At 42.3% G+C, this 24,848-nt stretch overlaps 2 protein-coding genes and 1 long non-coding RNA gene across 3 annotated transcripts; 1 reads left to right on the forward strand and 2 right to left on the reverse strand.

Annotated features, from left to right (window-relative positions):
* Window positions 1–56: 56 nt before the first annotated feature.
* Window positions 57–18,858, reverse strand: s100w (S100 calcium binding protein W). The gene is made up of 4 exons (XM_079753628.1): window positions 18,793–18,858; window positions 1,299–1,369; window positions 822–970; window positions 57–630 (listed from the first exon to the last, which is right to left on the reverse strand). Exons 3-4 carry the CDS (start codon window positions 960–962, stop codon window positions 442–444), a joined length of 330 nt encoding a protein of 109 aa, XP_079609754.1. The 5' UTR covers window positions 963–970; window positions 1,299–1,369; window positions 18,793–18,858; the 3' UTR covers window positions 57–441.
* Window positions 15,499–21,071, forward strand: LOC307087940. Its single transcript, XR_013812523.1, has 3 exons — window positions 15,499–15,621; window positions 18,798–18,896; window positions 19,144–21,071. It is a non-coding gene; the product is annotated as an uncharacterized lncRNA (long non-coding RNA).
* Window positions 21,072–22,606: 1,535 nt separating this feature from the next.
* Window positions 22,607–24,682, reverse strand: krtcap2 (keratinocyte associated protein 2). Its single transcript, XM_079733551.1, has 5 exons — window positions 24,568–24,682; window positions 23,912–24,066; window positions 23,724–23,787; window positions 23,228–23,294; window positions 22,607–23,097 (listed from the first exon to the last, which is right to left on the reverse strand). The coding sequence occupies exons 1-5, from the start codon at window positions 24,569–24,571 to the stop codon at window positions 22,977–22,979; spliced, it is 411 nt and encodes a 136-aa protein (XP_079589677.1). The 5' UTR covers window positions 24,572–24,682; the 3' UTR covers window positions 22,607–22,976.
* Between the last annotated feature and the right edge of the window lie 166 nt (window positions 24,683–24,848).

Genomic DNA, 24,848 nt, shown 5'->3' on the forward strand with positions numbered 1-24,848 from the left:
AGACGCTGTTGAGAAGCTATTAACAGTGATGTGCATACCAGATACCTGAGTGACTGATCAATTTTTAATGACTTGATTCTGGTTTCATTTAATGCTTTTAAATGCCCCCCACCCCAAACTAGATTCTTCTATTGATTGTTATTCTTATTTGGTCCTTATATTGTCTCACATTTCAAATCAAAGACCAATATAGTACAAGGTATTCTATTATACTTCATATAACCTTCTGCACATTGGTCACCAAAAACATTCTGTCAGTAGCTTATAGAGGTGTGCAAAGGACTAATGTCCGCAGGGTTAAAGAAATCTTAAACTATTAGCTTGTTCTACATTTTCTCACATCTTTCCAAGACAGAAAATAGACACCCAGATACTAGCATTATGAATAATAAACTGAATATGTCTTCTGGAAAGCATATGCAGGTCAGTTGAGGAGTGCTCCTATTGGTCCTCCTGTTCGTCCTCTTCTCTGCCTTTGCCCTTCTTGCCTCCCTTGCCTTGCTTCTGCTTGTAGTATCCCCTGGCCAGGGTGGCCACACACCTAGAGAACTCGTTGAAGTTCACCACTCCATCATGGTTCTTGTCCAGAAAATCCATGGCCTTGGTCACATCATCTGCATGGATCTTTTTCTGAAGAACACGTAGCAGGATTTACCATCTAATATTTGCCTCCATCCATCAATACACACAAATTATTTACGTACAAATACATATGTGTCACCGCATTAACTGAATGAAAAGTTCTGAATGTTCCTGTTAATATTGTGAGTGTATTTGCAGTAGTGTGGCTGTGTCTTCTGCTTTAGTGGGTAGCCTCCTACCTGGAACTCAGGCTTGGACACTTCGTTATCGATCAGCGTCTTGAGCTCATCCATACTAATCTGGTTTTTCTTGCCCTCCTGTCCGGCATACTCCTCAAACACGTCCACCATGGAAACGATCAGCTGCTCTAGGTGAGACATGGCTGCAGCTGGAGGAGAGGAAACTAAGGATGAGCATTGTCATTTCTGCATGCAAGTGCTGTTTGGTTTATTCAAAGCAAAAGCAATGTTATGACAGGTAAGAAAATGATCTCAATCTACACCCAGTGGATAAAGTTTGAAAAGGTAAAAACTGACATACAGTATTGTTGATTTATTTGCAAATGTATTATAGCAAAACAATCTACGGCACTCACTGAACAGCTGACAAATTCAATGTTTAACAATGTTATTCTTTCCATTTAGAATTAATGAGTCTATACTTCCACCTCTTGTCAACTTATATTTATGGAATCTGCCTTCTCATGTTCTACTTACCACTGAGTGAAGGATCAACCAAGCAAGAAGAGAGAGAGCTTCTTGCGTTGAGGTCCTGGACTGGTGTGAACCTAATGGGAAAAACGTCTTCTTAAAGACAGGCGCACACACTCCCAGTTGCACACAAACACAAATATATGTCAACATAGATTCGCACCAATCGTGAGTCATGGAAATGTCCCCACAGGCTCCACCCAAACCAGCCAGCCTGGTCTTGTCTGACTGTTGTGTTTGTGTGTGAAGAAACCCCTGCACCAGAGCATTCTGAATGAGTGTATTTATAAGTATACAACTGCAGTTAGAGGAAATAATAGTAATAGCAAGGGGCTTGGACTTAACCAACAAATAAACGACATAAAACTACAAAACTACAAAACCCCACCTCTTCAGTTTGGTTTAATGTGGAAAAAACGAACTTTGTGGAAACATAGGTTATTAAGAGTTCCATTCAAGCCCACAGTAGAGGGTGGGAGTCAAAGGCTCGTTTCCTTCAGTTCAGTCAACCAGTTATTTCAGTGCAAAAGGGATAACTCCTGCGTACTGCAGGGTAATACTAGGTGAAAAAGCATTGTGTCAACCTTTGTGGAGAAACATGTTTCAGACAAGGATGCACCCTCTAGCACAGACATACCTAGGCTATTTCTATGTTTAAACACACCCATGCTTCCAGCCAGCAAAACCACACTGATCCTCCAGCCTTTATATTACATAAACATACGCTGGTTTTTTTCCATGGCTACCCCTCTACCCTCCCCTCCCCTCCCCTCCCCCACCAAGACCCATTTAGTCTTTGTTATTTGCCTTCCGTTGCGATCGGGTTCTCATTGCAGGGGAGTGCCTGGCGGTGTGGGAGGTGCGCGGATCAAGTGTTGTATCAGTACAATAAATGCTGTTCATCTCTCTGTTCTCTCTCTGGGTACACTGGCTCATCCTTTACGAAAGAAAATGAGATAATAACGTCGTAGACAATTCATTTCGGCAGTATCATTTGAAGCGACGCACCACCATCGTTCACGAAAACAAACAATCAACATGACAAATTTGCATACAATCATACTAATTGTGATTAATGTTGATAATATGAGTGGACAAGAGTGCAAGCAACCATTCCCAATGTGTCAACCATTTAGTTTGGCTATTTTGACTCTGAGCCTATTTTCCTTATTTAATTTAAATTCCAGCCGTGGTAATTTAGTTATTGGTCACCGGTTGTCCATGTTTATATTTGATGAAAGATGGTAAGAACGCATGGCTTTTAGTAGTCCATAATCCAGTTCAATTTTAATTTATAAATTACTTTTTTGATCAACATGACTCGTTTTTTTTTCAAATCAATGTCTTTCAAATCAAGGGCCAGTTACGTTACTCGAAGAGATGTGTTGGTGAGAGCAGATTTGGTAGTGACACAACCTATAACCTACCAAAACACCAAGCTCATTGATTTAACAAGGCAAGTTTATGTAACACATTAAAGGTCCCATGGCACGCTACTTGAATGCATGTATTTGAAGAAATTCAGCCGTGGTGCAGAATTACAGGCACTACGAGCCAGTCGCACATTGACCTTTCCCTAAACGCGCCATTTCGGTGTCTGTAGCTTTAATGCAAACGAGGAGGAGAGAGGTGGGTCAAGGAGGAGGGTGGGGGTGTGGCCTTGAGCAGCTTGCGGCCACAGTCGGTACCATGCGCTCTGTTTACAGTGGTTGCATCGCAATGGCGAGGCGCGCACAGCCTTTGGCCTTGTTCTGTTAATATTCTAGAACACTCCGGGTGCTCCGGCGGGAGTCCTGGAGCTCTATATCTAAATAATATCATATTATACATCAATATCTATATCATATAATATATATACTATCACGGCCAAAAGCTGTGTGAGCCTCCAGACGATCTTACGAATCTCAAACGACTGCGTCGTATTCTCCGACGTTTCTGGTTCTTCCACGTCCACATCAATCCGCGGTTGGGTCCCGCCGGAGCCTCGCTGTTGAGGGACCACCGCCTCGGCAGCGGGCAGAGCTTAGGCACCACCGCCTCCTGCAGCGGGCAGCGCCGAGGCGGTGGTCTTCGCCATCGGGAAGCGGGGCTCAAGAGGGAGACATTCGCGGGCAACAATCCAATTCTCCTCCAATTCGTGGTTCATGTACTTCAGGGAGTTAAAGCCAAAGTTCCTTTCCCCCAATTCCTTCTCAACCATGGCTGAGATAACCCCCACTACGAGTCTCATGGTGGAAATACCAGAGACGAGAGTCCGATATGTTACGCGCCATAACACCAACAGCAGAACGGTTATCTGAATAACAAAGAAGTTTACAACACTTGCGTTACAGTCCAGGAGCTCTATATCTAAATTATATCATATAATACATAGATATCTATATCATATAATATATATTATTACGGCCAAAAGCTGTGTGCGCCTCCAGACAATATTATGAATCACCAACGACTGAGTTGGGTTTTCCGACGTCTCTGGTTCTTCCACTTTCATATCAATGAAGTAGACTGAACCACTCGCTGCCCGCTGCCCCGTTGGCTGCCCGCTGCCGGGCGGTGGTGCTCTGCGGTGGTGGTGCCTCGCGGCAGCGGGCGGTGGGCAACGGGGCTCCGGCGGGAGACAATCCCTTTCTCCTCCATGTCGCAGTTCATGTTCTTCAGGGAGTCAAAGCCAAAGTTCCTTTCCCCCAATTCCTTCTCAACCATGACTGAGATAACCCCAACTACAGTCTCGTCAAAGAACCGACGTGGTATGCGCCATAACACCAACAGCAGAACGGTTATCCAAATAACAAAGAAGTGTACAACACTTGCGTTACAGTGTGTGTAATCACACACACACACACACACAAACACACACACACACACACACACACACACACACACACACACACACACACACACACACACGTGGCGCTCGCACGGTCGTATCTCATTGGTGGGCCAAATTCTCTGGGCTGGCAAGGCAGAGAAAGGGGAGGTGGCATCTCCCCTTATGACGAAATACGGGGAAAATTCCAAAACGGCACATCTGAGCTTCGTTTTTTCAAAGGCGGAGCAGAATGCCTAGTGCTCGATTTACTCCCAACAAAATTTCTAGCTACTTCGGGCGCATAGGTAGGCTAGGGGAACTCATATTCATGGTAGAAAACCTCAGAAAGTGAAATTTTCATGCCATGGGACCTTTAATTAACTCATTAATTTATCATGTGTGAGAGATCATTGGCATCCTTATTGTGTATTGACTATTTCTGTTGTTGAGTGAAATGCTTGTTGCAAGCTTCCTATTGATGTAGGGTGTACCCCTACTGTCCACAAGCACCCCCCACCTCCCCCTTATGGAGATGGAGAATTGTTGCCACGCCCCAGTGGTGTTGGTGTCATATATATGAAAGAGGGCTTTAAAATATACTACAATGATCAATTAGGAGGCCGAAGCCCTAAAGGAAATTATGCCATGAGTAGATCACTTAGGGGTGAACAAGGGAGTTACAGAGCTGGAGTCTCTTTTATATCAAGGAGGGTCTCAAAGAACATAAACCATTCTTAGTTTAGGGGCTCCAGCCCTACAAGAAGTGTCTCACAAAGCTCCCTCTCGTGGCGCCTCACCCAGCAGCTCACTTGCAAGATTGTGAAGTGCAGTTCTTCCAAGACCTACACCCTACCCCTTCAACATGCATATCTGACAATCAGACCTCCATTTAGCAACAAAAAAATCTATATGCCATCTTTCTGAATCAAGTTTGATCATGTTAAGGGTACTACTGTAGTTCTTTGAGATGTTTTTTGTTCAATATGCAAACACATTTATTCCTAAGTATTTAAAGTAAGAGACTTCTAGGATATTACAATTTGCACATTTGTCTTTACTTATAGGGTTTAAAGGTAATATAAAGGACTTTTTAAAAAAATGAAGTTTATTTTGTAACTAGAGACATAGCTAAACGGTTCAAAGATATTTAGAATGTATGAAAGATAGTTCTATATATCAGGAAAAAAAATGTCATTAGCAAATGAAGGACGGTGCTGGATAAATTTTATTGTTATTGGTGCAATATGCAGTGATAATTGTTATATCCTTACTTCTTTACATAAACACGGACAACGACGTTGCGTTAACTGTTTATTAAGCCACCACGGCACGTGAACAGTGGTAACAACCGAGAGGGACTTCCCGCCAGAATATTACCCAGAATACCCTGGTGCTTCGTAACTACGGAATCATAGTGAGCCCAAAATACACAACATCTCCTCCCCTCTTACAAAAAACATACTTTTGTGAAACAACCATAAATTATATAACATTGCAGATGTGTAACACATCAACCATTAAACAGTTATGGATAACGTAAAATTTACAATACAGGTCAGCATTCTCTACATAGCTACCTAGGGGCGAGGGTGAACTACCTCAGTCCCCTGACCGTACCCACGGGGATTATTCTGCCCCAGCAACTTGGGTCAGTCACTAACTAAATCTCTACAAGTCCATGCGAGCAGGAGGCCGTCGCTCTCTGGTAGGGTATCTATTCTCCGAAGACACATTAATCTCTTGGTCTTCCAAAGGTGAGCTTGATGCAGGTGCTACTGTAAGGGGCGGTCTCTCAGCGTGTGCTACAGCCGTATCCTCCACTGGAACAGTTGTCTCTGGTGCAGTTGGGTCCTGCACTTGTGAGGGTAGATGAACCGGTGTAGTGACAGGTGCATCTGGAAAATTCCCCAGTATCGGCACCGCCGGCACTGACAGAGTCTGCAGGACTTGATCAACGTGTCTTCTCCAAACACTATCAGCTGTTTGGACCGTGTAAGACACCGGACCAGTTTGTGCAATAACAGTGGCGGGAATCCATTTAGGTTCGCCACGGTAGTTCCTTACCAGCACAGATTCTCCTGCGGTGAAAACTCTTTCTTTGCCCTTCTGTTCTCTGTACCCAACCTGTTTCTCTTGTTGACTTTGGACAACGTCCTTCACCGATGAGGGTTTTAAGAGGTCAAAGGTGGTGCGCAGGTCTCTCTTTAGCATTAGGCTAGCAGGAGAAGTCTTGGTGGTTGCATGTGCACTGTTGCGGTAGGTCAGCAGGAAGATATGGAGTCTCTGATGTAGTGTTCCTTGTCCCTGTGATGATTTCAAAGCATGCTTCATGGTCTGAACGAACCTTTCAGCGAGACCATTCGTTGTGGGGTGGTAAGGAGCTGACTTAATGTGTTGAACTCAAGCTGTGCAGGAGATCCAAATCGACTAAACATTTCCCCCAACTTCTCAATAGCCACCTCCGGCCATTTACTGTGTGCATCAACAGCGATAAGAAACATTCTGTCCTAAAATGGTCCCGCAAAATCAATATGCACACGCTGCCATGGTCCTTGTGGAAACTCCCAGGGGTGAAGAGGTGCGGGGGGAGGGTTGTTTCTGACTTTTTGGCATGATGAACAGCTTTTGGCAAGCTCCTCAATTTGGCTATCCATCTTAGGCCACCAAAAGTAGCTTCTTGCTATTTCTTTCATACGTACTATTCCACTGTGTCCCGAATGTAGCTGTTGCAGCACTTTTGTGCGAATTGACAAGGGAATGACGACCCTCCTCCCCCACATCAAACACCCAGACTGGACAGACAGCTCCAACCTCCTTCAGAGGAAAGGTTTCAAGTTTGCGTCATCACCAGCAGGACGACCCTTGACAATGATGTCCATCACAGCAGACAACTCCGGGTCATTTCGTGTCTCCTTCTTAACCTGTACAGCTGAAACAGGTTCTTTTTCTTCCTCCCTAAAGTAGAATATGTCCACTGTGTTAGACTCCGGCTTCGTGACAGGCAGTGACAGCCTAGATAAACCATCCGCATTGCAGTGGGAGTCTGCCTTCCGATATTTGATGTCATATGTATGTGCTGACAACAACAAAGCCCACCGCTGCAGTCGGGAAGCGGCGAGCGATGGTATACCTGTGTGTGGACCAAGGATGGTTGTGAGGGGTCTGTGGTCAGTTAGGAGTGTAAACCATCTCCCATATAGGCACTGATGAAACTTCCGATCTCTGAACACAATGCTCAGTGCCTCCCGTTCTAGCTTATCATAATTAGACTCTGCCTTGTTTAATGTCCTTGATGCAAAAGCAATTGGCTTTTCCTCACCACTTGGTAAAACATGAGAAAGGACAGCCCCTACTCCGTATGGGGAGGGCGTCACAGGCGAGCTGAAGCTGAAGTGATGGGTTAAAGTGAGTCAGGACCTCGGACGACGTCAGCACCATTTTAGCGTTTTCAAAAGCCTCCTGACAGCCAGCCGTCCACTTCCAATTTTTATCTTGGCGTAGCAGTTCGTGCAGCGGTCGTAGCAGTGAAGATAAATTGAGGATGAAGCTCAACAGTAGTTCAACAGTCCTAAGAAGGATCGTAGCTGGCTGACGTTCTGGGGCGGAGGTGCATCCACGACTGCTGCTACCTTGGATGGTGCAGTGTGTAGCCCATCTGCATTAATTACATGCCCCAGATATTCCACTGATGGTCGGAAGAAGTCACATTTCTCCTTACGGACTCTCAAGCCGTAGTCCATCAGTCTTTGGAGGGTAGCGTCCAAGTTGCGCAGATGTTCATCATCACTAGTTCCGGTGCACAAGATATCGTCGAGGTAGCACTGTACCCCTGGCAATCCACTGAGGATCTGATCCATCGCCCGTTGAAAGAGTGCTGGGGCTGAGGTGATGCCAAAAGGCAGTCTGCAGTATCTAAAAAGTCCCTTATGTGTGTTGATGGTCAGCATTTCACGTGACTGTTCTTCCACATGCATTTGTAGGTAAGCCTGACTGAGATCTATCTTGCTGAATTTTTTATCCCCTCTCAGCCCAGAAAACAAGTCATCAATTAGGGGAAGGGGATATTGTTCTGCTAGTAACACAGGATTAAGCGTTACTTTAAAGTCTCCACAGGTCCGAATTCCCCCGTCTTTTTTTGGTACCGGAACGATGGGCGTGGCCCATTCACTGATCGTCACAGGCTCCAAAACGCCATTCTTGACTAGGGCATCCAGGTCCGCTTCCACCTTGGTTCGGATTGCATATGGCACTGGTCTACCTTTCATGAACACAGGCTGGGAATCAGCTTTGACATGTAACTTCACAGTTATATCCTTCATGCTGCCTAAGTTGTCACGGAAAACCTCTGCGTTTTTCTCCAGTATCTCCTGTAGGGGAGTGAGACTGTGTGACAGCTTCCATACCACCTGCCAGTCAAGACGAATTTCACGTAGCCACGCACGTCCCATTATAGCAGGATGATTCCCCTTGGTCACATAGACTGGGAGCTTTTTTGTTTGTCCATTGTGGATTACAGTCACATCTGTCATCCCTTCCATGTGCACTCGGTGTCCGGTATATGCTTTAAACACAGTGTCTGATGGCCGCAGTGGAAGGTGCCTCATGTATTTCTTGTACAGTTTGTGCGACAGTAATGATGCTTTAGAACCCGTGTCTATCTGCATTTTTACTGAGTGCCCTTCCAACTGTGGCTCAGCCCAGTAGCCATCTGAGCTCCTATCCACACTCATTATCCGCACAGTATTTACTTCTTCTGAAGAGGAATCACTCCTCTCATTTTTATGCTGGTCTGTGCGCACATGTCTTTTCTGTTGGTATTTGACATGTCTCTTTTGTTCTCTATCTTTGAGCTTGTGCCTGTGCTTGTATTACTTCTGCATGCCCATTCTACCTGGCCCTTTTTTCCACATTTATGACGGTCCAACTCTTTAGCCCAGCATGTCGCTGAAAGGTGTCCAGATTTACCACAGCGAAAACATGGCCCTTGTACGTATGTTTTATCACTGACGAGTTGGTGTACTCTTCCTGTAGCATTTAGTTGTTGGGCTTCCTTTGATGCCATTTCCATTCTCACACTAACATTTATGGCTTTTTCCAGCGTCAATGTTCTTTCTGTGAGCAATCTCTTCTGTGCTGCTTCATTTCTCAGTCTACATACCAGCCTGTCCCTTAGTGTGTCATTTAACACATCCCCAAACTCACAGTGTTCAGCCAACTTGCGTAGGGCTGCCATAAACATAGTGACGGACTCACCCTCTTCCTGGCCACGTTTGTGAAATCTGAATCTTTCTGCAATTACCAGGGGTTTGGGTGAAAGGTGGTTTGTCAGTATATCCACTATTTCCTCGTATGTTTTACTGCCTGGCTTTACTGGTTGTAGCAAATCTCGCAGCAGGTTAAACGTTTTTGGTCCCATTATACTCAAAAAAGTCGGCACCAATTTCTCATCTGTTATTCCATTAGCCACGGCAAAGTAGCCAAAACGCTCTGTATATGAGCTCCATTTCTCAATGCTCTCATCAAAGGTGCCGATTGAGCCAATAATTGCAGCCATTTTAAGCCCCTTGCTATAAGTGCTGCTTCCCCCTCAAATAAAACTCACAATGTCATCGATTGTCCGTTCTTCCCTCCAGCTGACTTGTCTGGAGCACACCCCGCACGCTGAAGTCGGCAGTTATGCGAATCAGCGGGAAACAGAAAACTCAGAAAACTCCACTTCTAGTAGACAACACGCGCCGGTTCAGACGTCCTCGTCACCAGTTTTGTTATATCCTTACTTCTTCACATAAACACGGACAACGACGTTGCGTTAACTGTTTATTAAGCCACCACGGCACGTGAACAGTGGTAACAACCGAGAGGGACTTCCCGCCAGAATATTACCCAGAATACCCCGGTGCTTCGTAACTACGGAATCATAGTAAGCCCAAAATACACAACAATAATCTAATTGACTGCTTATAGCTCCAGTGATAAAATAAATAACATTGATTTGATCTCCTTGACGACAGCTTCTGCTTGTTTAGAAGGGAGCAGCAGAGCATATACAGTGCTAACGGTAGAAGGATGCATAAATGGTTTCATCATTTGACCCCAAGCTCATCTGATTTTACAAAGCCACTCAAGTCGGTCTAAGGCCTTTACTGCAACAACCGATAATAATAAATATAACCGCAAGAGGTGATTAACGGGGGCCGAGCAAAATGAAAAGTCAAGAACACACTAATGGAAGATATATAAATATGACATATAATTATGAAGGATAGATGTCGGAATGTCATGTTCAGCATTTTCATAATTGTCTAATCGGGATGCAAACTCTCTAACTAAGGATCACCAGTACAAGGCATTATCCCATTGAGCCACTGACAAAGCTGAAACGTAGCCTCATTCACATGGAAAATGTCTATTGATAAGCACACTACATCCAGAAACCTCCAAGCAAACATTTCTCAAATGAATTAAGGGCTTTCTTAAAAGCAAATACCTGAAAAATCTTTGAAATTCTGGGGAAATTAAACATTTGTTGTCAAGAACACTAACAGAAGAAATATTAATATGAGTTCATTATGAAGGAAAAATGGTTAACGAAGAAGTTCCCCTAATGGCATACTGTGTCTTGGCAGTCTGATTCTTGGAAACTAATGAGCAGGAATGTTGATTGCCTAATGAATTTCAGGTGCTGTTCAATGTTGTGTTTCTTAAATGAGTGGCAATGACAGAATGTCATGTTCAGCTTGTTCATAACGCTCTAATCGGGATTCAAACACTCAACCTAAGGATCACCAGTACAAGGCATTATCCCATTAAGCCACTGACATTCCTGAACATGAAGCCTCATTCACATGGTGAAAATGTCTATTGATAAGCACACATCATCAAGACAACTCCAAGCACACATTTCACAAGAGAATTAAGGGCTTTCTTAAAAGAGTACAGATCTGAAAATTTGCACTGTTAATCGTATCCACCTAATGATAGCCGTATGGTTGTTATACAATAACAAAATGGTAATATAGGCAAAATGGGTTGAGACTGTGGACGTTTGGCTTTTCTATGAAATTGTGGGAAAAGTAAACATTTTGAGAGCAGAAGACCAGGATTTTATAAATGCGTCTGATTCTAGAGATTATTATTCTGAAAGAATTTTGAGTCCAGGTCAATCTGGTGAGGAGAAATAATCCTAATTCATGATTTTTTGCAATAGCGCCACCTTTGGTGCAGTACCACAAATTTGGGTTTATGGGTAGAGGGGGTTATTGGCAACCATACCTGAAAATTTCAAGAGTTTTCGACCTACGGTATAGGCTGCAGTATAACTTTTACAGAATTTGAGAAAAAAACAAAAACGTTACATAAACAATTGCAACCCAATTAAAGCTGCAAGCAGCATTTTACGGGTGCCAAGCCGACCAATAAGACCCTGTCAGACCATTAAGACCCTAACAGACCATTAAGACCCTGACGCAGACCATGAAGACCCTGTCAGACCATTAAGACTGTGAAGTCGACCATTAAGACCCTGACGAAGACAATTAAGTTCCTTTTTGTTTGCAGACGGTTGACAACGCTGGGATAGCATCAGCTTGGATCTGTTCATGGGCGAACACAATTTCATGAACGTACGTCAAAAGGCTGAGGAGTTATTATTCTTTAAAAATTTTTTTTGCAATTGATCGCTTTATGGTCCTATTTTGATGAACTTTAGCCTGGTTAACCTTGACCTATGCCTCTTTAAATACACCAAGTTTGGTGATGATTGACTGATGATTGACAAGTTAACCCTGCCTTTTGTCACCTATCATTGATTGCTAATGTGGATGTCCAGCTGCCATGTTGTTACAGCTTCTGGGCTTCCTAGGCACACTTGCTCAACATGAGGAGATACAAATGTCTACAGGATTTCATGAGTGTAGAAGAAAATGGTCAGATAATATGTCCGTCCAAAGTCTGCAAAGTCTGCAGCTATGTTAATTGATATAGCCCCCCCTATTGCCCGATCTGGGTACAGTTTAGAGAGGTTGCATATTCAGTTAATTGATTTACCGCTCCCTTTAGCCTGATATGAATACAATTTGGAAGGGTTCATCTTGATTCATGTGCCTTTGACTACACCAAGTTTGATGAGGATTGGTTTAAGTTAACCTTGCCTTTTGTTAATTTTGGACGATTTTGAGCCTCTGGAGGCCATGTTGCTTTGTCAATCAACTTGATTTTACTTAAGGCGTTGGAACTTTGGTCCCCAACAGCCAATGAGGTGGTCCCGCTCAAATCAAACATTCCGTCTATGAACTGGTGATTTTAGTCACAGGCCACGCCCATTTTGATCCCACGCCCTAATTGGAAATATGTTGACTTTATCTTGTTCAGAATTTGATTCTGAACAACTTTTGCATTGGACCCAAGATCATAGGAGTCCACTTTGATGTTGATATAAGCATTTAAGTCTTTACGCGTTTTAAACCACACCCTTTTTAGAAGTCAATGGCTCCTGGGTGCTTTAATGTTTATTGGACAGACTTCGCTTTATGTTAGATTAAGGAAATTGGTCCATAGATGATACGTGCTAAAGGATTTTTGTCTGCGTCTAAAAACCTAGGATCCTTAGGGAATTGAGTGTTTTTAACAAAATTCAAGACAGTCGTAAATTTATCCAAATAAAGTAATAGGTTCTCGAGGCCTATTTGTTCAACATGAGAATATGCATGTGTAAACAAAGTTTCATGACTCAGTATCATGACTCTACATGACAGCCTCTACAGCTGTAGTAAGTTTCATAAAAAGTGTGCGAGCGGTTTAGGCTGTGTAAGTCAAATGTGGCGGAATAATAATAATAATAATAATAATAATAATAATAATAATAATAATAATAATAATAATAAATATAGTTGCAAGCAACCATGATGGGGTCCTAACCCTAACCCTAACTCTATATTTTGAGAAATAGAAGTCTTCCGTATGTGGAGGTATGGTGTGCTTGGTCAGTATGGTAAAAACTGGTTTAAGGCATAAAGCAGTTTTTATGCCTGGTTTAACCCTAACCCTAACCCTGGTCTAACCCTACCCCTAAACCTAAGGCCTAACCCTAAGGTCTAACCCTAACCCTGGTCTAACCCTAACCCTAAAGCCTAAACCTAAGGCCTAACCCTAACCCTAAAGCCTAACCCTAACCCTAAGGCCTAACCCTAACCCTAGCCCTTACCTTAAGGCCTAACCCTAACCCTTTAAGTTAACATATCAAAACAATCACCAACCATGTTTCTAAAGCATATTGTGTCAAAATCCACAGTCAAACAGAAGTTTTTTTTTATTACGTGTGTATCGCTTTAAGGCCCAGCCTGCATTGTAGAATGGCCGCAGTTCAGAAAGACAACATCAAACAAATGCATCCAATTGCTATTTTCAGATATCGACTTCAAATTTGGCATGGGTATACTATGGATTCTACCCTTTGTAGCCATATTCGACTGCCAAGCTTGTTTTTGACAACAATGTTAGAGCTGTTTAAACATCGGAGATATGCATGTATTTCACTTTAAAATGTATATCTCTGTCGTCTTTCGCCTTATTGCAATGCATTTAACAATGAAGTACACACATGTACCGACACACCTGGTACATGTGTGCCGAGTTTGCAGCTTTAAGCACTTTCGGCGCCAATGGAATTAATGTGTGGGTGTTTGGTCAAGTTGTGGTCACTGCACTATATCCAAATGGTCTGACCGTATGGGTTGCATGTGAAGGTTGTTCATCATGACTAATGGTGCATGCATAACAAGTTTCATACATATTGCACTTTCCTAGTGGAAATGGCAGCCTGTTGAGTATGTTGCACTTCAAAGGCTTGTTATAGCGCCACCTATAGTTCATTCTGGCCCATCCTTGTTATCCCTCACTCATTTCACAAGTTCTACAAGCCTGCCAATTTTGACCAGAACTTTTGACGCTGTAGTATTTGAGATATGGCCAATTTTGTCAGGAAAAAAATAAAATAATAATAATACCAACGATTACAATAGGGTTCCTACGGATTTCGTAGGACCCCTTATAATACTAACGAATACAATAGGGTTCCTAAGGAATTGTAGGACCCCTAATAATAAAACTAACAATTACAATAGGTTGCCTTCGCACTTCGTGCTTGGCTACCTAATAATAAAACTAACAATTACAATAGGTTGCCTTCGCACTTTGTGCTTGGCACCCTAATAATATAGATTCAAATCTGAAAGTTAATGCTTGAGTGGTTTGTAGGTTAAAGTGAGATTTGATTTTGTCAAATGTTTGATCTAGCATAGCATTCATATCAGAACCAATTACTACATTATAGTCAGTCTTATTTTTCTTACACTAAAGTGTTAGCAGGGATGGGTGGATCGCTAACTAAAGTGGTTGCACCTGGGGCTGGCCAGGCATATTTAGCAGCTCTATTTTTCTTTGACAACTTGATGGCTAGTTCCGTTGCTGTTGTTTGAGGAGCTTGCAGCACCCATAGCTCATAGCTCTCACTTATTTTGTTCAGGAAACATAACATTCAAGTTAGTGCAGTTGCAAAGCAATCCAAACTATTGTTCTCATGTCTTATTGCGTGTCAAACACCTGTGGTTGGTGTTATTGTTATTCCACTTTTTTTCATCTGCCTCGCTTTTAATGTTAATTTACATGTTTATCAACATTGATGCCTTTCGATGAAATCCCCAAAATTTGCCTCTATTTGAACAAATCTCTAGTGCCACCAAAAGCTCAAAGTTGCACTTTTGAAAAGGCAATATCTCTGGTCCACTGGTTCTTTTATGGCGCGTTACCACCGGAGGGAGCGGTGCGGTTCAGTTCGGTTCGCAAAGGTGCGGCACGGATCGACATTGTCTCTGAAATTGTCTGGAAGTTCAATATAGTGCGCTCTCTTTGCTGAGACAAGCTAACGAGTGCAGGTACAATGGGGAGCTAGATGTGGGTTTTACCCCCAAAATAAAAAAAAACATGGCGGAAAAGAGAAAGAAAACTTGATTGGGAAGAAGAGCTATATTTTGTGACAGTGCAAGACAAGTGTGTATGACTAATTTGCCGGTCCGTAGAACTTTGATATTCAGGAAGTTTGTATTAAACAAGTAGCCCTTCATATTACTCAGTGCCCTTGAAGTAGCTCTAAGGTTCAAAAAGGTTGGTGTCCCCTGCCCTAGAATTTCATTATTCAAGTTATTCAAAAGAGTTTAGAAATTCAAAACAATATGGCTGTTACAGTCATGTGTGTATGTCTGAGAAGAGGCTGGTTTCTCCTGACCATCTTGAAAAGCAGCCCGCCGCTGTGTGTGATGGGTCAGTCTGTGACACACAAAACACTGCCCTCTGCAGTGCTTTCTCTGCTTGCAGATGGTCTTTCTCCTCCCTTTCATGGGATGCCCCACATGGTTCACACACAGTGTGAAGGTTGGAGGGGAACGTGCCTTTCCCCGTCTGCTGGAGGCAAGTGGACGACGTCCCCTACTGCACACATAAAATGTGCAGGAGTTTTACACGGTGAGGAAAGTCCTTTTACATTTTAATCAGCTGGTGCGCAGCTGCCACATTCTGATAAGATGTGGAACGGACAGCGTGTTAGCAGCGGCATAAACATAAACCAACAGGTCGCTCCTCCGCCCTCCACCAAGCAGCAGTTTGGCTCTGGGTTTGGGCTCATCACTCAGAAGCCCTGCTCAGCCTAAGGGCCCTGCATATCGCGGCTGCCCAAAACTTCGGGGCAGAACTTCCTCGTGCCTTGCAGCGGTCCTCCCCGAGACAATCCCGACATTGTCCGACTTATCTGTCAGATTTTTCGGACGGCTCAGGCTTACCTGTTCACGTCCTGAGAGAACACCTACTGCAGGATGTGGTTATCTCTCAACACGCAGGGTCTCCCTCCTTTGAGGGTAGACGCAATGGCACACACTCCATGCTCTTTCTTTTAAGATTGCGCTTTTATTGGCTTTGGTTTCTGCCAACGTGGCGGTGAGTTGGTCAGTCAGCCTAATGAGCTCTTAAGGTTGTAACAGCTTTTACGTTGCTTATATGCAATCCTGCGTGAATAGTTATTTTCAGTCGAGGGATATTGTGCTTAAGGCTTTTCAACCCCCGCCTCATTCTAGTGAGGTAGAGTCAGAGTTGAATCTCCTGTGCCAGGTGGCTATGTCTGTGCAACGCTCTATGACGTTCTGTTCTGCACAACAGTTGATTGTGTGCTATAGCGATGCTGCCATGGGCCAAGATCTCTGAGCAGCGCCTGTCTCGCTGGATATGTGAGGGGGTTTTGCTAAGTCTGCTCTGGGCAGAGATAAGCACCAGCGCTGAGTGTTAGAGCTCACTCTACACGGGGTGTGGCCGCTTCTACGGCTGTACTCGGGCATATCGGGGGATTAAGAGTTACCGGTTAGTCTTGCTTTGGTTACCAATTGTAACCAACGTTATTAATATCTTAATAACTAGTTATCTTAATATCCTAGTTATTAATCACTTCTAACCATCAATAATGAATGCTACCCTTGTTTCTTCTACGTTTCGCATTTATTGAGAAAGGTTATGTGTGATTCATGTGATTTTCCCCATGGTGAGGGAGAGACACATTCTTCCTTGCCACTTGACTCAACCTATACAGATTGAGTCAGAGGTTACAGTGCATACGGGACAAGCCCATAGGGTGAAGCCTGAACAGCTATACCTACAATCCTATAAATGGATTTAGAATAACATAACTAGATATGTAAGCAGTCACGAGAGGTATTCACGGCCCACGGACTGCCAACCCAAGCAACTGCCCTTTCATAAGGTCTGTCTGGATAGATTTGAGTGTCTCTTGAAAGTTTTGGGGACCAAAATTACCTAAAGGGGCCTATAACTCACAGTAAAAGTTAAACTAGCACTAGTCACTATCTGAATGAAGCGCTCCGCCTCCTGCCTGTATTTACAGAAAAAATTGTGGAGAGATATCTACGATTTCTATAAACATTATGTTTATTATAGTCTGAAGTAATCCAGGCGGGTAAACCAATTACTTGCAAAAGACGTCAAAATATTACTTTCAACGCATTTAATTGCAAACCACTGAAATTTTCAAAGTCCCGGAGAGTATTCACTCTTTTTCATATTTTTGAGATGAAGAAGTGTCAAGACCACAAAGAAAATAGTATGCTGTAATTGATCTGGTTGCAAATAAAGTTAACTATAACAAAGAACTACATGGGGACATTGGAAAAACTGCATACCATGTTAAAGCTTTAATAACACTATGATATGATCTAACTATTTAAAATAAGCAAATTTCGAATGTCATAAGTTGTTTACCACCAAAAGTAAAGCATGTCAAAGCATTCGCTGGCCAAGCCGACGGCGCATTGCACGCAACCTGGTGAACGCGAAAAAATAAAAATAAATCCCAACCTTCTACTCGCGCAAACGACGCAAATTCGCCTCGAGTTCAAATATTTGAACTTTGGCGCGAATTGACAGCCTATCAGCTTTCAGTTCCTGAAGGCCAGATTGGATTGCAAAATGGAGGGAAAGCTTATCGCAGCCGTCCCAGCCTTTCTATGTCTTTATAGGTCCAAGCCGTCTACGGCCTCCTGGAGGCAAATATTTTATTCGTAGGATGGTAGGGGTTAAGTACCGCTATTTTCGCCTTTGAATTTCCTCTGATTGTTTAGAATGGCTCTCCTCCGATTGGTTATGGTTAGGGTTAGGTTTAGGGTTAACCCTAAACCTGAACCTTTCTTTCAGGTTAAGGGTTAACCCTAAACCTAACCATAACCCTAGTACCGCAGCAGTACCGTTGGTCTGGGGGTCGAGGAGGACCGGACGCTTATGCACATTAATTATCATATCATATTGCACATTAATTATGTGCAATATGGCTCACTTTCTTTCAATTGACTCTTATTGACTTATTTTGTTGACTTTTACTGTTTGTCCATTTTGTTGTTTGTCAACTGTACTGTACTGTCTATTTCTACTGGATACCTGGATTTCCCTTAGTGGATGAATAAAGTATCTACTAACTTACGCACTTACGCACGAAAGGCGCTCTCGGTCCTGGTGATAACGAGGCGGCTCGCCAGTGACGACGCTCACGCTTACGCGTGTTCCCGACAGCTACCGTTCATGTGCACTGCGTTGGGAATCTAAAAGTTTTTTTTTTTTATCCGATAAAAAAAACTCTGAACTAAAAAGAACTTAGTAGGATCAGTTTCAAGTTCGAACGCATTTATTTCCTTGTAGCCTATCACCTACTATCCTTAAGCTTTAATTTATGAGAAGCATTGCCACTGTATGGAAGGCTACACTTGCCCTTATCTACAGCTGGTTTACCATTACACAACATTTAAAACTGAGCTAAGTCGATGCCAACAGACGGTTACAACGTCAATCAATAGTAAAGTATGTGATATGATGGTTGATTCTTTTATATTGACTAAAACGTTAATGTTCCGCCATGTTCATGCACGTAAACCATACGTCACCAACTCGGAAACTGTTATTTGCCAAACAGAAGTAGAATCATAACAGCGTCATGAGATGTCGTTCACGCGAACTTTCCGACGTCGCGAGAATGTTTTCCCCATAATTTCCAGCGATGTGAACGCGCCATTACGCACTTACCCGACATGATCAACTCGTGATTTGTGGTATAGATTGATAACTACATCTTTGTTATGTTGTCACCTTAGAAAGGTTGCCTGATTCAAGTGTGGGAGAGTCCGATGCTGCTGCTTCTGAACCAATACCACCACCAACAACACCTGCTTCTGCTCCTGCAAGTATCCCAGGTATGTAACTTTACATGGGAGAAGTTAGATTGCATTTATTTCATGCTACACTTGGTTTACGTGGTCATTGCGGTCCTTATGCATACATATTGCCAGAGCCTGACTAGTAATGCATTCATAGCTTTTCATGTTTCATTCATGTATTTTGGTCTGTTACCCAATTTCAATATTTTAACAAATATTACGTTTACAAATTATTGCATTTATGGTATAAGTACTTACAAATTGTTGTTTCCATTTCCTACAGTGACGAGGAGGATACGGAAGAGGACCTGGTGGAGGGGAGGGAGTTCCAGAGGCGGCTGTTGGAAGTGTTTAAAAGGCCGCCCCCACCTGCTCCAGAGCCCCCTTCTCCAGAGCCCCCAACTGCCTCAGCGCCTCCCTCAGAGGATGAGCATTTCTTCAGAAGCCTGATTCCTTCCCTGCAAAGATTGCCTCCCCAGCTGAAGGAATATGTAAAATTTGCATTTACAAAATCATTTCTAATGCCAGCCTTGCGCTGATCAATGTGGAGACACTGGAATAGAATAGGTGCACTGGGGCGACAATCTTTGCAGGGAACATACCAGGCTATTAATAGCTTTATTGTTCTCTCTCTCTCTCTCTCTCTCTCTCTCCCACCTACCCACACACACACACACACACACACACACACACACACACTCACACACACACACACACACACACACACACACACACACACACATTAAATAAAAGCACTCCATGAGTAAGATAAAATGTGACCTCATATTCTTTATTTACAAAAATATAGTGTACATGAGATTGATATTTTGTCCATATCAAAAGTTCAGGTCATTATCAGCTTTACATGTTAATTTATCAGCAGTGTACAACAATGTTTCATTTTGATTAGTTGCTAAATTTTTAGTATGATTGGATTGTGCATGATTCACTGCTTCTACATAGAAACAATTTGTAAAAGAAATATAATAGACACTGTCTGCACTAAGAAAATGTTGGCCTCAAATCATAAAATAATTTTAAAGCAAAAAGGGTACTTAAATCAGACTAATCATTTTACAGACTTAACAATTTAACTCATAAGTGTCTCATAATATGAAAAGAAAAATAAATCGACAATGCCCCTCGTCCAAAGTCCGGATAATCCGAGTTGCAGAATTCACCAAGTGATAGTGGGTGTGTTGATGATTGCTGCTGTCACACAACTGACCGCTGCGTGGAGCTGCATCATAACACTTCTCTTCTTGCCGGTATTTTGCGGTTCTATTTTTTGCTGATTTGAAAGGCCTTTTATTATTAGATACACCAGAAAACATAAAATATCCTACAAAACTAAAATACGTCTGGCCTTTGGAGAACTACTGACCTCTAGTGGTTACTGTACGCCTGTCAATTATTTTGTCTCAAATTCACAAAGATATACAAGATGATCAATCACAACCTTAAGTATTGATTTTAAACCACACACCATAGAACACACAAAGTATATACAATTTCAATAAGTCTCATGTCGTTAGTTACACCCAAACACATGATACTGTCAAGAAAAGAGTGCAGATAGTTTGTGCTGGAGATGCTCTGTGAGAGAACCAGAGGTATCGCATCCTTCGAAAATATATAATAATCCCAAAAATGGCCCTCTACCTGCACTGATATGTGCTGACTACGCCAGAGGGCATCTGGCTCATATTTAAATGTGCTCTGCAGGCTGTTACTTCATGATTTATGAACAACCAAGATTTGTGAACACATGTTGCACAGGTTTCTTCAACATCTGTATTCTACACAGTAAGTTGTGAAGCCTGGTCTACAGAATAGTTATTAAAACACACTAGAATCAATATATATTATGCAGATGATGTGTAACTGCAATGTACATTCTATCTATGTTGGATTGGACATTGGATACAAATGTTACGCACAAGATAGACAATTAGCACATGCACTATTTTGAAGTCTGCAGCGAAGGCCAGCAGGGGGCGACTCACCCTTCTGTATGAAAATTGTTCCCCGTTTCAGTCCAATACATATTTTGTGTCAGGGCAAGTCATAGTCATATAATATTAACTGTAGTTGTTTGAGGCCTATATATTTTGATTTGATTCATGACGATATATATGAGTATAACTACTTTGAAAGAAAGACAATGCGATTATGTCAAATCTTTATTGGTAAACTTAAAGATGTTTCAGGGGCATTTCAAACATTCCGGTCGAAGTATTCTGGCTCTGCGTTGATCTCACAGTTTTTTCCCTTTATTTTCCTGTGCCCGATGAAATGCTTCACATGCGGTGGAGAGGCCGACGACAAAGACCATAAACTCTCCAAAATCCACCTTCTTATCCTTGCTCTGATCCAGGTCCTTCATTATTTTATCTACTGCGTCAGGGCTTTTCTGGGCCTGTAAACAAACCAAAACAACCAGAAGGCATCTAGTTAGGCGTACATGGGATTAATGGTTTAATTATAAAACAGTGTGAATGATGGAGAAAACTATTTTTCTTACAGAGAGGAACGTGGAAAGCTCTTTCTCCAACAGCTGCTTAAGCTCCTTTTTTGTTAGGGTGGCCTTGTCACCATCGCCGGCAGCATAGCGGTGGAAGACAGAGATCAGAGACTCCATGCACTTCTCAAGTTCAGACATTGTGGCTGGTTGCGTCTCCTGAGAGGGAAGATTTTATTTGTGTGTAAATAGTGTGAGGATGTGGGATTAGGTTTGTAGGAGTGTGGGATAGGCCTTTTAAGGATTTTTTCATCCACATCATTTTTGGTATAACCAATTTATTGCTTGGCTTATCTGTATAGCCTCTATAGTCTTCACAATAGGCAACTTTTATTTGACACTTATTATGCTTTTTTTTGGACAATATGTAATAATAATATAACAATGTCTTATGTTGTCTATTAGGCCTATGTCTTTTGAATGTTTTTTAGAATGGGATTCTTGCCTGTTAAACACCATAAATGGTATTGAGCCATGCTCCACGTTTTCAGTGTAGCATTTCTAAAACATGTCCCCGACAGACGATACAAAATACTTTCCTTCCACCAAATTGTTTTTGTTAAAAGGTTTTAGCAACGTAGGCCTACATAGGCGCACGACTAACGAAAACGGTAGATTCTTGAGACATGAAACTAATAAGATCATGCGCAGTTCTTATAACGGCATAAGGAAATGTGAAGGAGCTGAAACATCATAAATACAAATATAATTCAAGTTAAAAATATGTCTAATACATACCGAGCGAATGATGGGCGGTGATTTTGCCTCAGGGAACAGCGGACGGCCGTGAGCTCTGTAAACTTTCTATAAGCCCTTTATAGCTGGCCCCGCCACGCCCATAATGAAGGGAGGGGTGCATGAAGAAACTTGTATTCCTGAAATTCTTGCCATACCCGCCCATTAACGTCACTAAACAATATATTTTCGAAAAGTTGTATTCACTCATGATAATCTTTACCAACTTTAGCCTACACAACACATAATACAACCAATCCGTCTTTATCATTCCATATGTGGAAATGTGTATAGGCAATCCTCAAGGGATTGGGACTCATAACAAGTATTTACAATTTGATATGAGTAAATAAAATTAGTCTTTAGCCAGCTATTCCTATCTGGGGGGGCCGTCTTAAATATTGTCAGAGTACCCCTAAGATTAAAATAGGACCATCTAATTGACTACCTTGGTGGCCTTAACTTTGCATAAACCAGTCAAACAATGGTACACTGTCTTTCAGATTCTTTTAATTGAAAAATGTGTTTACGAAAATGATGCTGGAATCTTGGCCCAACATAATTATTTTGATGAACCAGTGCTGAACAATTTCTTTTCTTACAACTCTTCAATTAGCTTATGGGTGGTCCATTTCATTGTGGCACTCTGTCCCATTACAAATGTTAAGCTACCATTTTAAGTTTTTGCAAAAAAAAAGACACCATAAGACAAAAAAACAATGGCACCATCACGATAAAAACCTTGTGTAATGGACATGTTTGATATTCTAATTGAAATCTTTATTGAAATCTACGTAAATAATGGCATCGTATCGGGACTTCTGCGGCACTTAGGGAATGTTAACATCAGACAGATGCTCCTAGTTCTTTCTCTTGCCCTTGCTTGTAGCCTTGGCCGGGGTTACGGCGGGAACCACCCCTTGGTAGAGAGCCGAGGACACCTTGTTGATGTAGTAGAGGGCGAAGAGTGAGAAGATCAGGCTGGAAAGGAAAAATGAACACAATTGTCTCAAGACCCCATATAAGCCAAAAACCAACATGATGGTTGAAGGGTACATTCAAGTGAGCTTCAGTCAGCATTGGATATTTGTTATATCTCAACCCTACTCACCATGTTGTCACACACACACGGTGGACCAAACCAGAAGCAAACAAAGACAGACACAGGCACACCAGGACTGGAAGAGAGAAAGAGGACCATACAATGAACAGAGTTGTTGTAAGTCTGTGCCACAGGCTGTGTGCACACAAGCTAGCCAATGCCTGATCTTTATGCACAGCAGGTGCCTAGTTCTTCATCTCTGAAGGACACCAATATATCTGTTTATTTGCTAGCACGAAGTAAAAGGAGAATAGTCAATGCTATTCGAGCAATTAGCAATCTAGAAAAAGGTGTTGATTTAATTATGTTTATACTTAGAAGTTGGAAATACGATTAAAACATAATGAAAGATAAATAAAAAAAACATGCAAACTATCAGTATAACTTGTTTAAGATGCATGGAAAATATGAGAATGTTTTTCTCCTCAAGTATTCTACCAAGGTGTTCAAATAATAAAAGCACTTCTATATCAACTCCAGCATACGAACATCCAAACCAACTTACTCTCTGGAAATATCTTGGCTTGAAACCCCTTTCCAAAGACCACATTTTCCAGGTTATTGAATGCCTGGATAACAAATTAAGGAATGCAACAGTTTCTCAAGGCAAATATAGAATGATGATCCAGAGTGAAAGCAACCCGGCCAGTTATCAGTTATCAACGACGAGATGCAGCTTTCAAAAGAGGATACAGTGAGGGAACATATGAAGAGCACAGAACCCAGGAAACCACCAACGATGGTGAGCCACTCGGTGGAACCCAGCTGCTTACTGAACATCTGCATGCCAGCAAACACCAGTACTGACAAAAGACTGGACAGCACCAAGGACGTCCCCGTGTTCACCGCTGCAGAGAACAGAATGCATGTGGATGTTATCAGGGTGCATTAATAGAAGATATGCAGCATTGCATACAACATAGACGATTACAGAAACATAGAGTGAATGCATCGTGTAATAATTACACTAAATGCCCCTGATTTCTGAGTGCTGAATGTGTGTAGTGTGCATGCATCACTTCCACTTTAGGCCACGTCAGAGAACACACACATACACGTCAACTATCATACAGGTTAGCATGCTGGGACTAAAAGGCAGCAAGAACGGAGTTACACGAGTATAAACCAAAATCTGTGCATAGCTTTTGTCTGGGGAGCAATCAAAATGACTCAACTCGGTTTTCTATGTGTTCCTGAATAAAAGGAGATATGTGATGTTGTAGGGCTACGCTAGCATCGGTTGTCTACGTAAAGCTACCGGTTAGCCACTTAGCTTCTTAAATCAACTCTTATAATTGATCATGCATTGTAGTTGCAGTCTTAAGAAACAGTTGCCATATAATACATACCCATTATGAATGACGATTTAAGGTGGAGAATTTTAAAGGTGTTTAAATGTGTTGAGGAATGTATTCATACGGCTGTAGGAAATAGGAACCTAGGAGGGAGGGACTTCCGGACCGACCTACGTGTGACACCTATGGGCGGGGCTAAGAGCTCATGAACAAAGATGGGTTCAATTTAGATCTACATGTTTTACATAATTAGAACACCCCATTACACATTGTTATAATTCATATGATCGTTCAAATAAGGTTATAAGTCACAATAAAAAAATAAATCACATTTG

The sequence above is a fragment of the Pollachius pollachius genome (genome assembly GCF_949987615.1).
Source record: "Pollachius pollachius genome assembly, chromosome: 1".
Taxonomy (NCBI): Eukaryota; Metazoa; Chordata; class Actinopteri; order Gadiformes; family Gadidae; genus Pollachius; species Pollachius pollachius.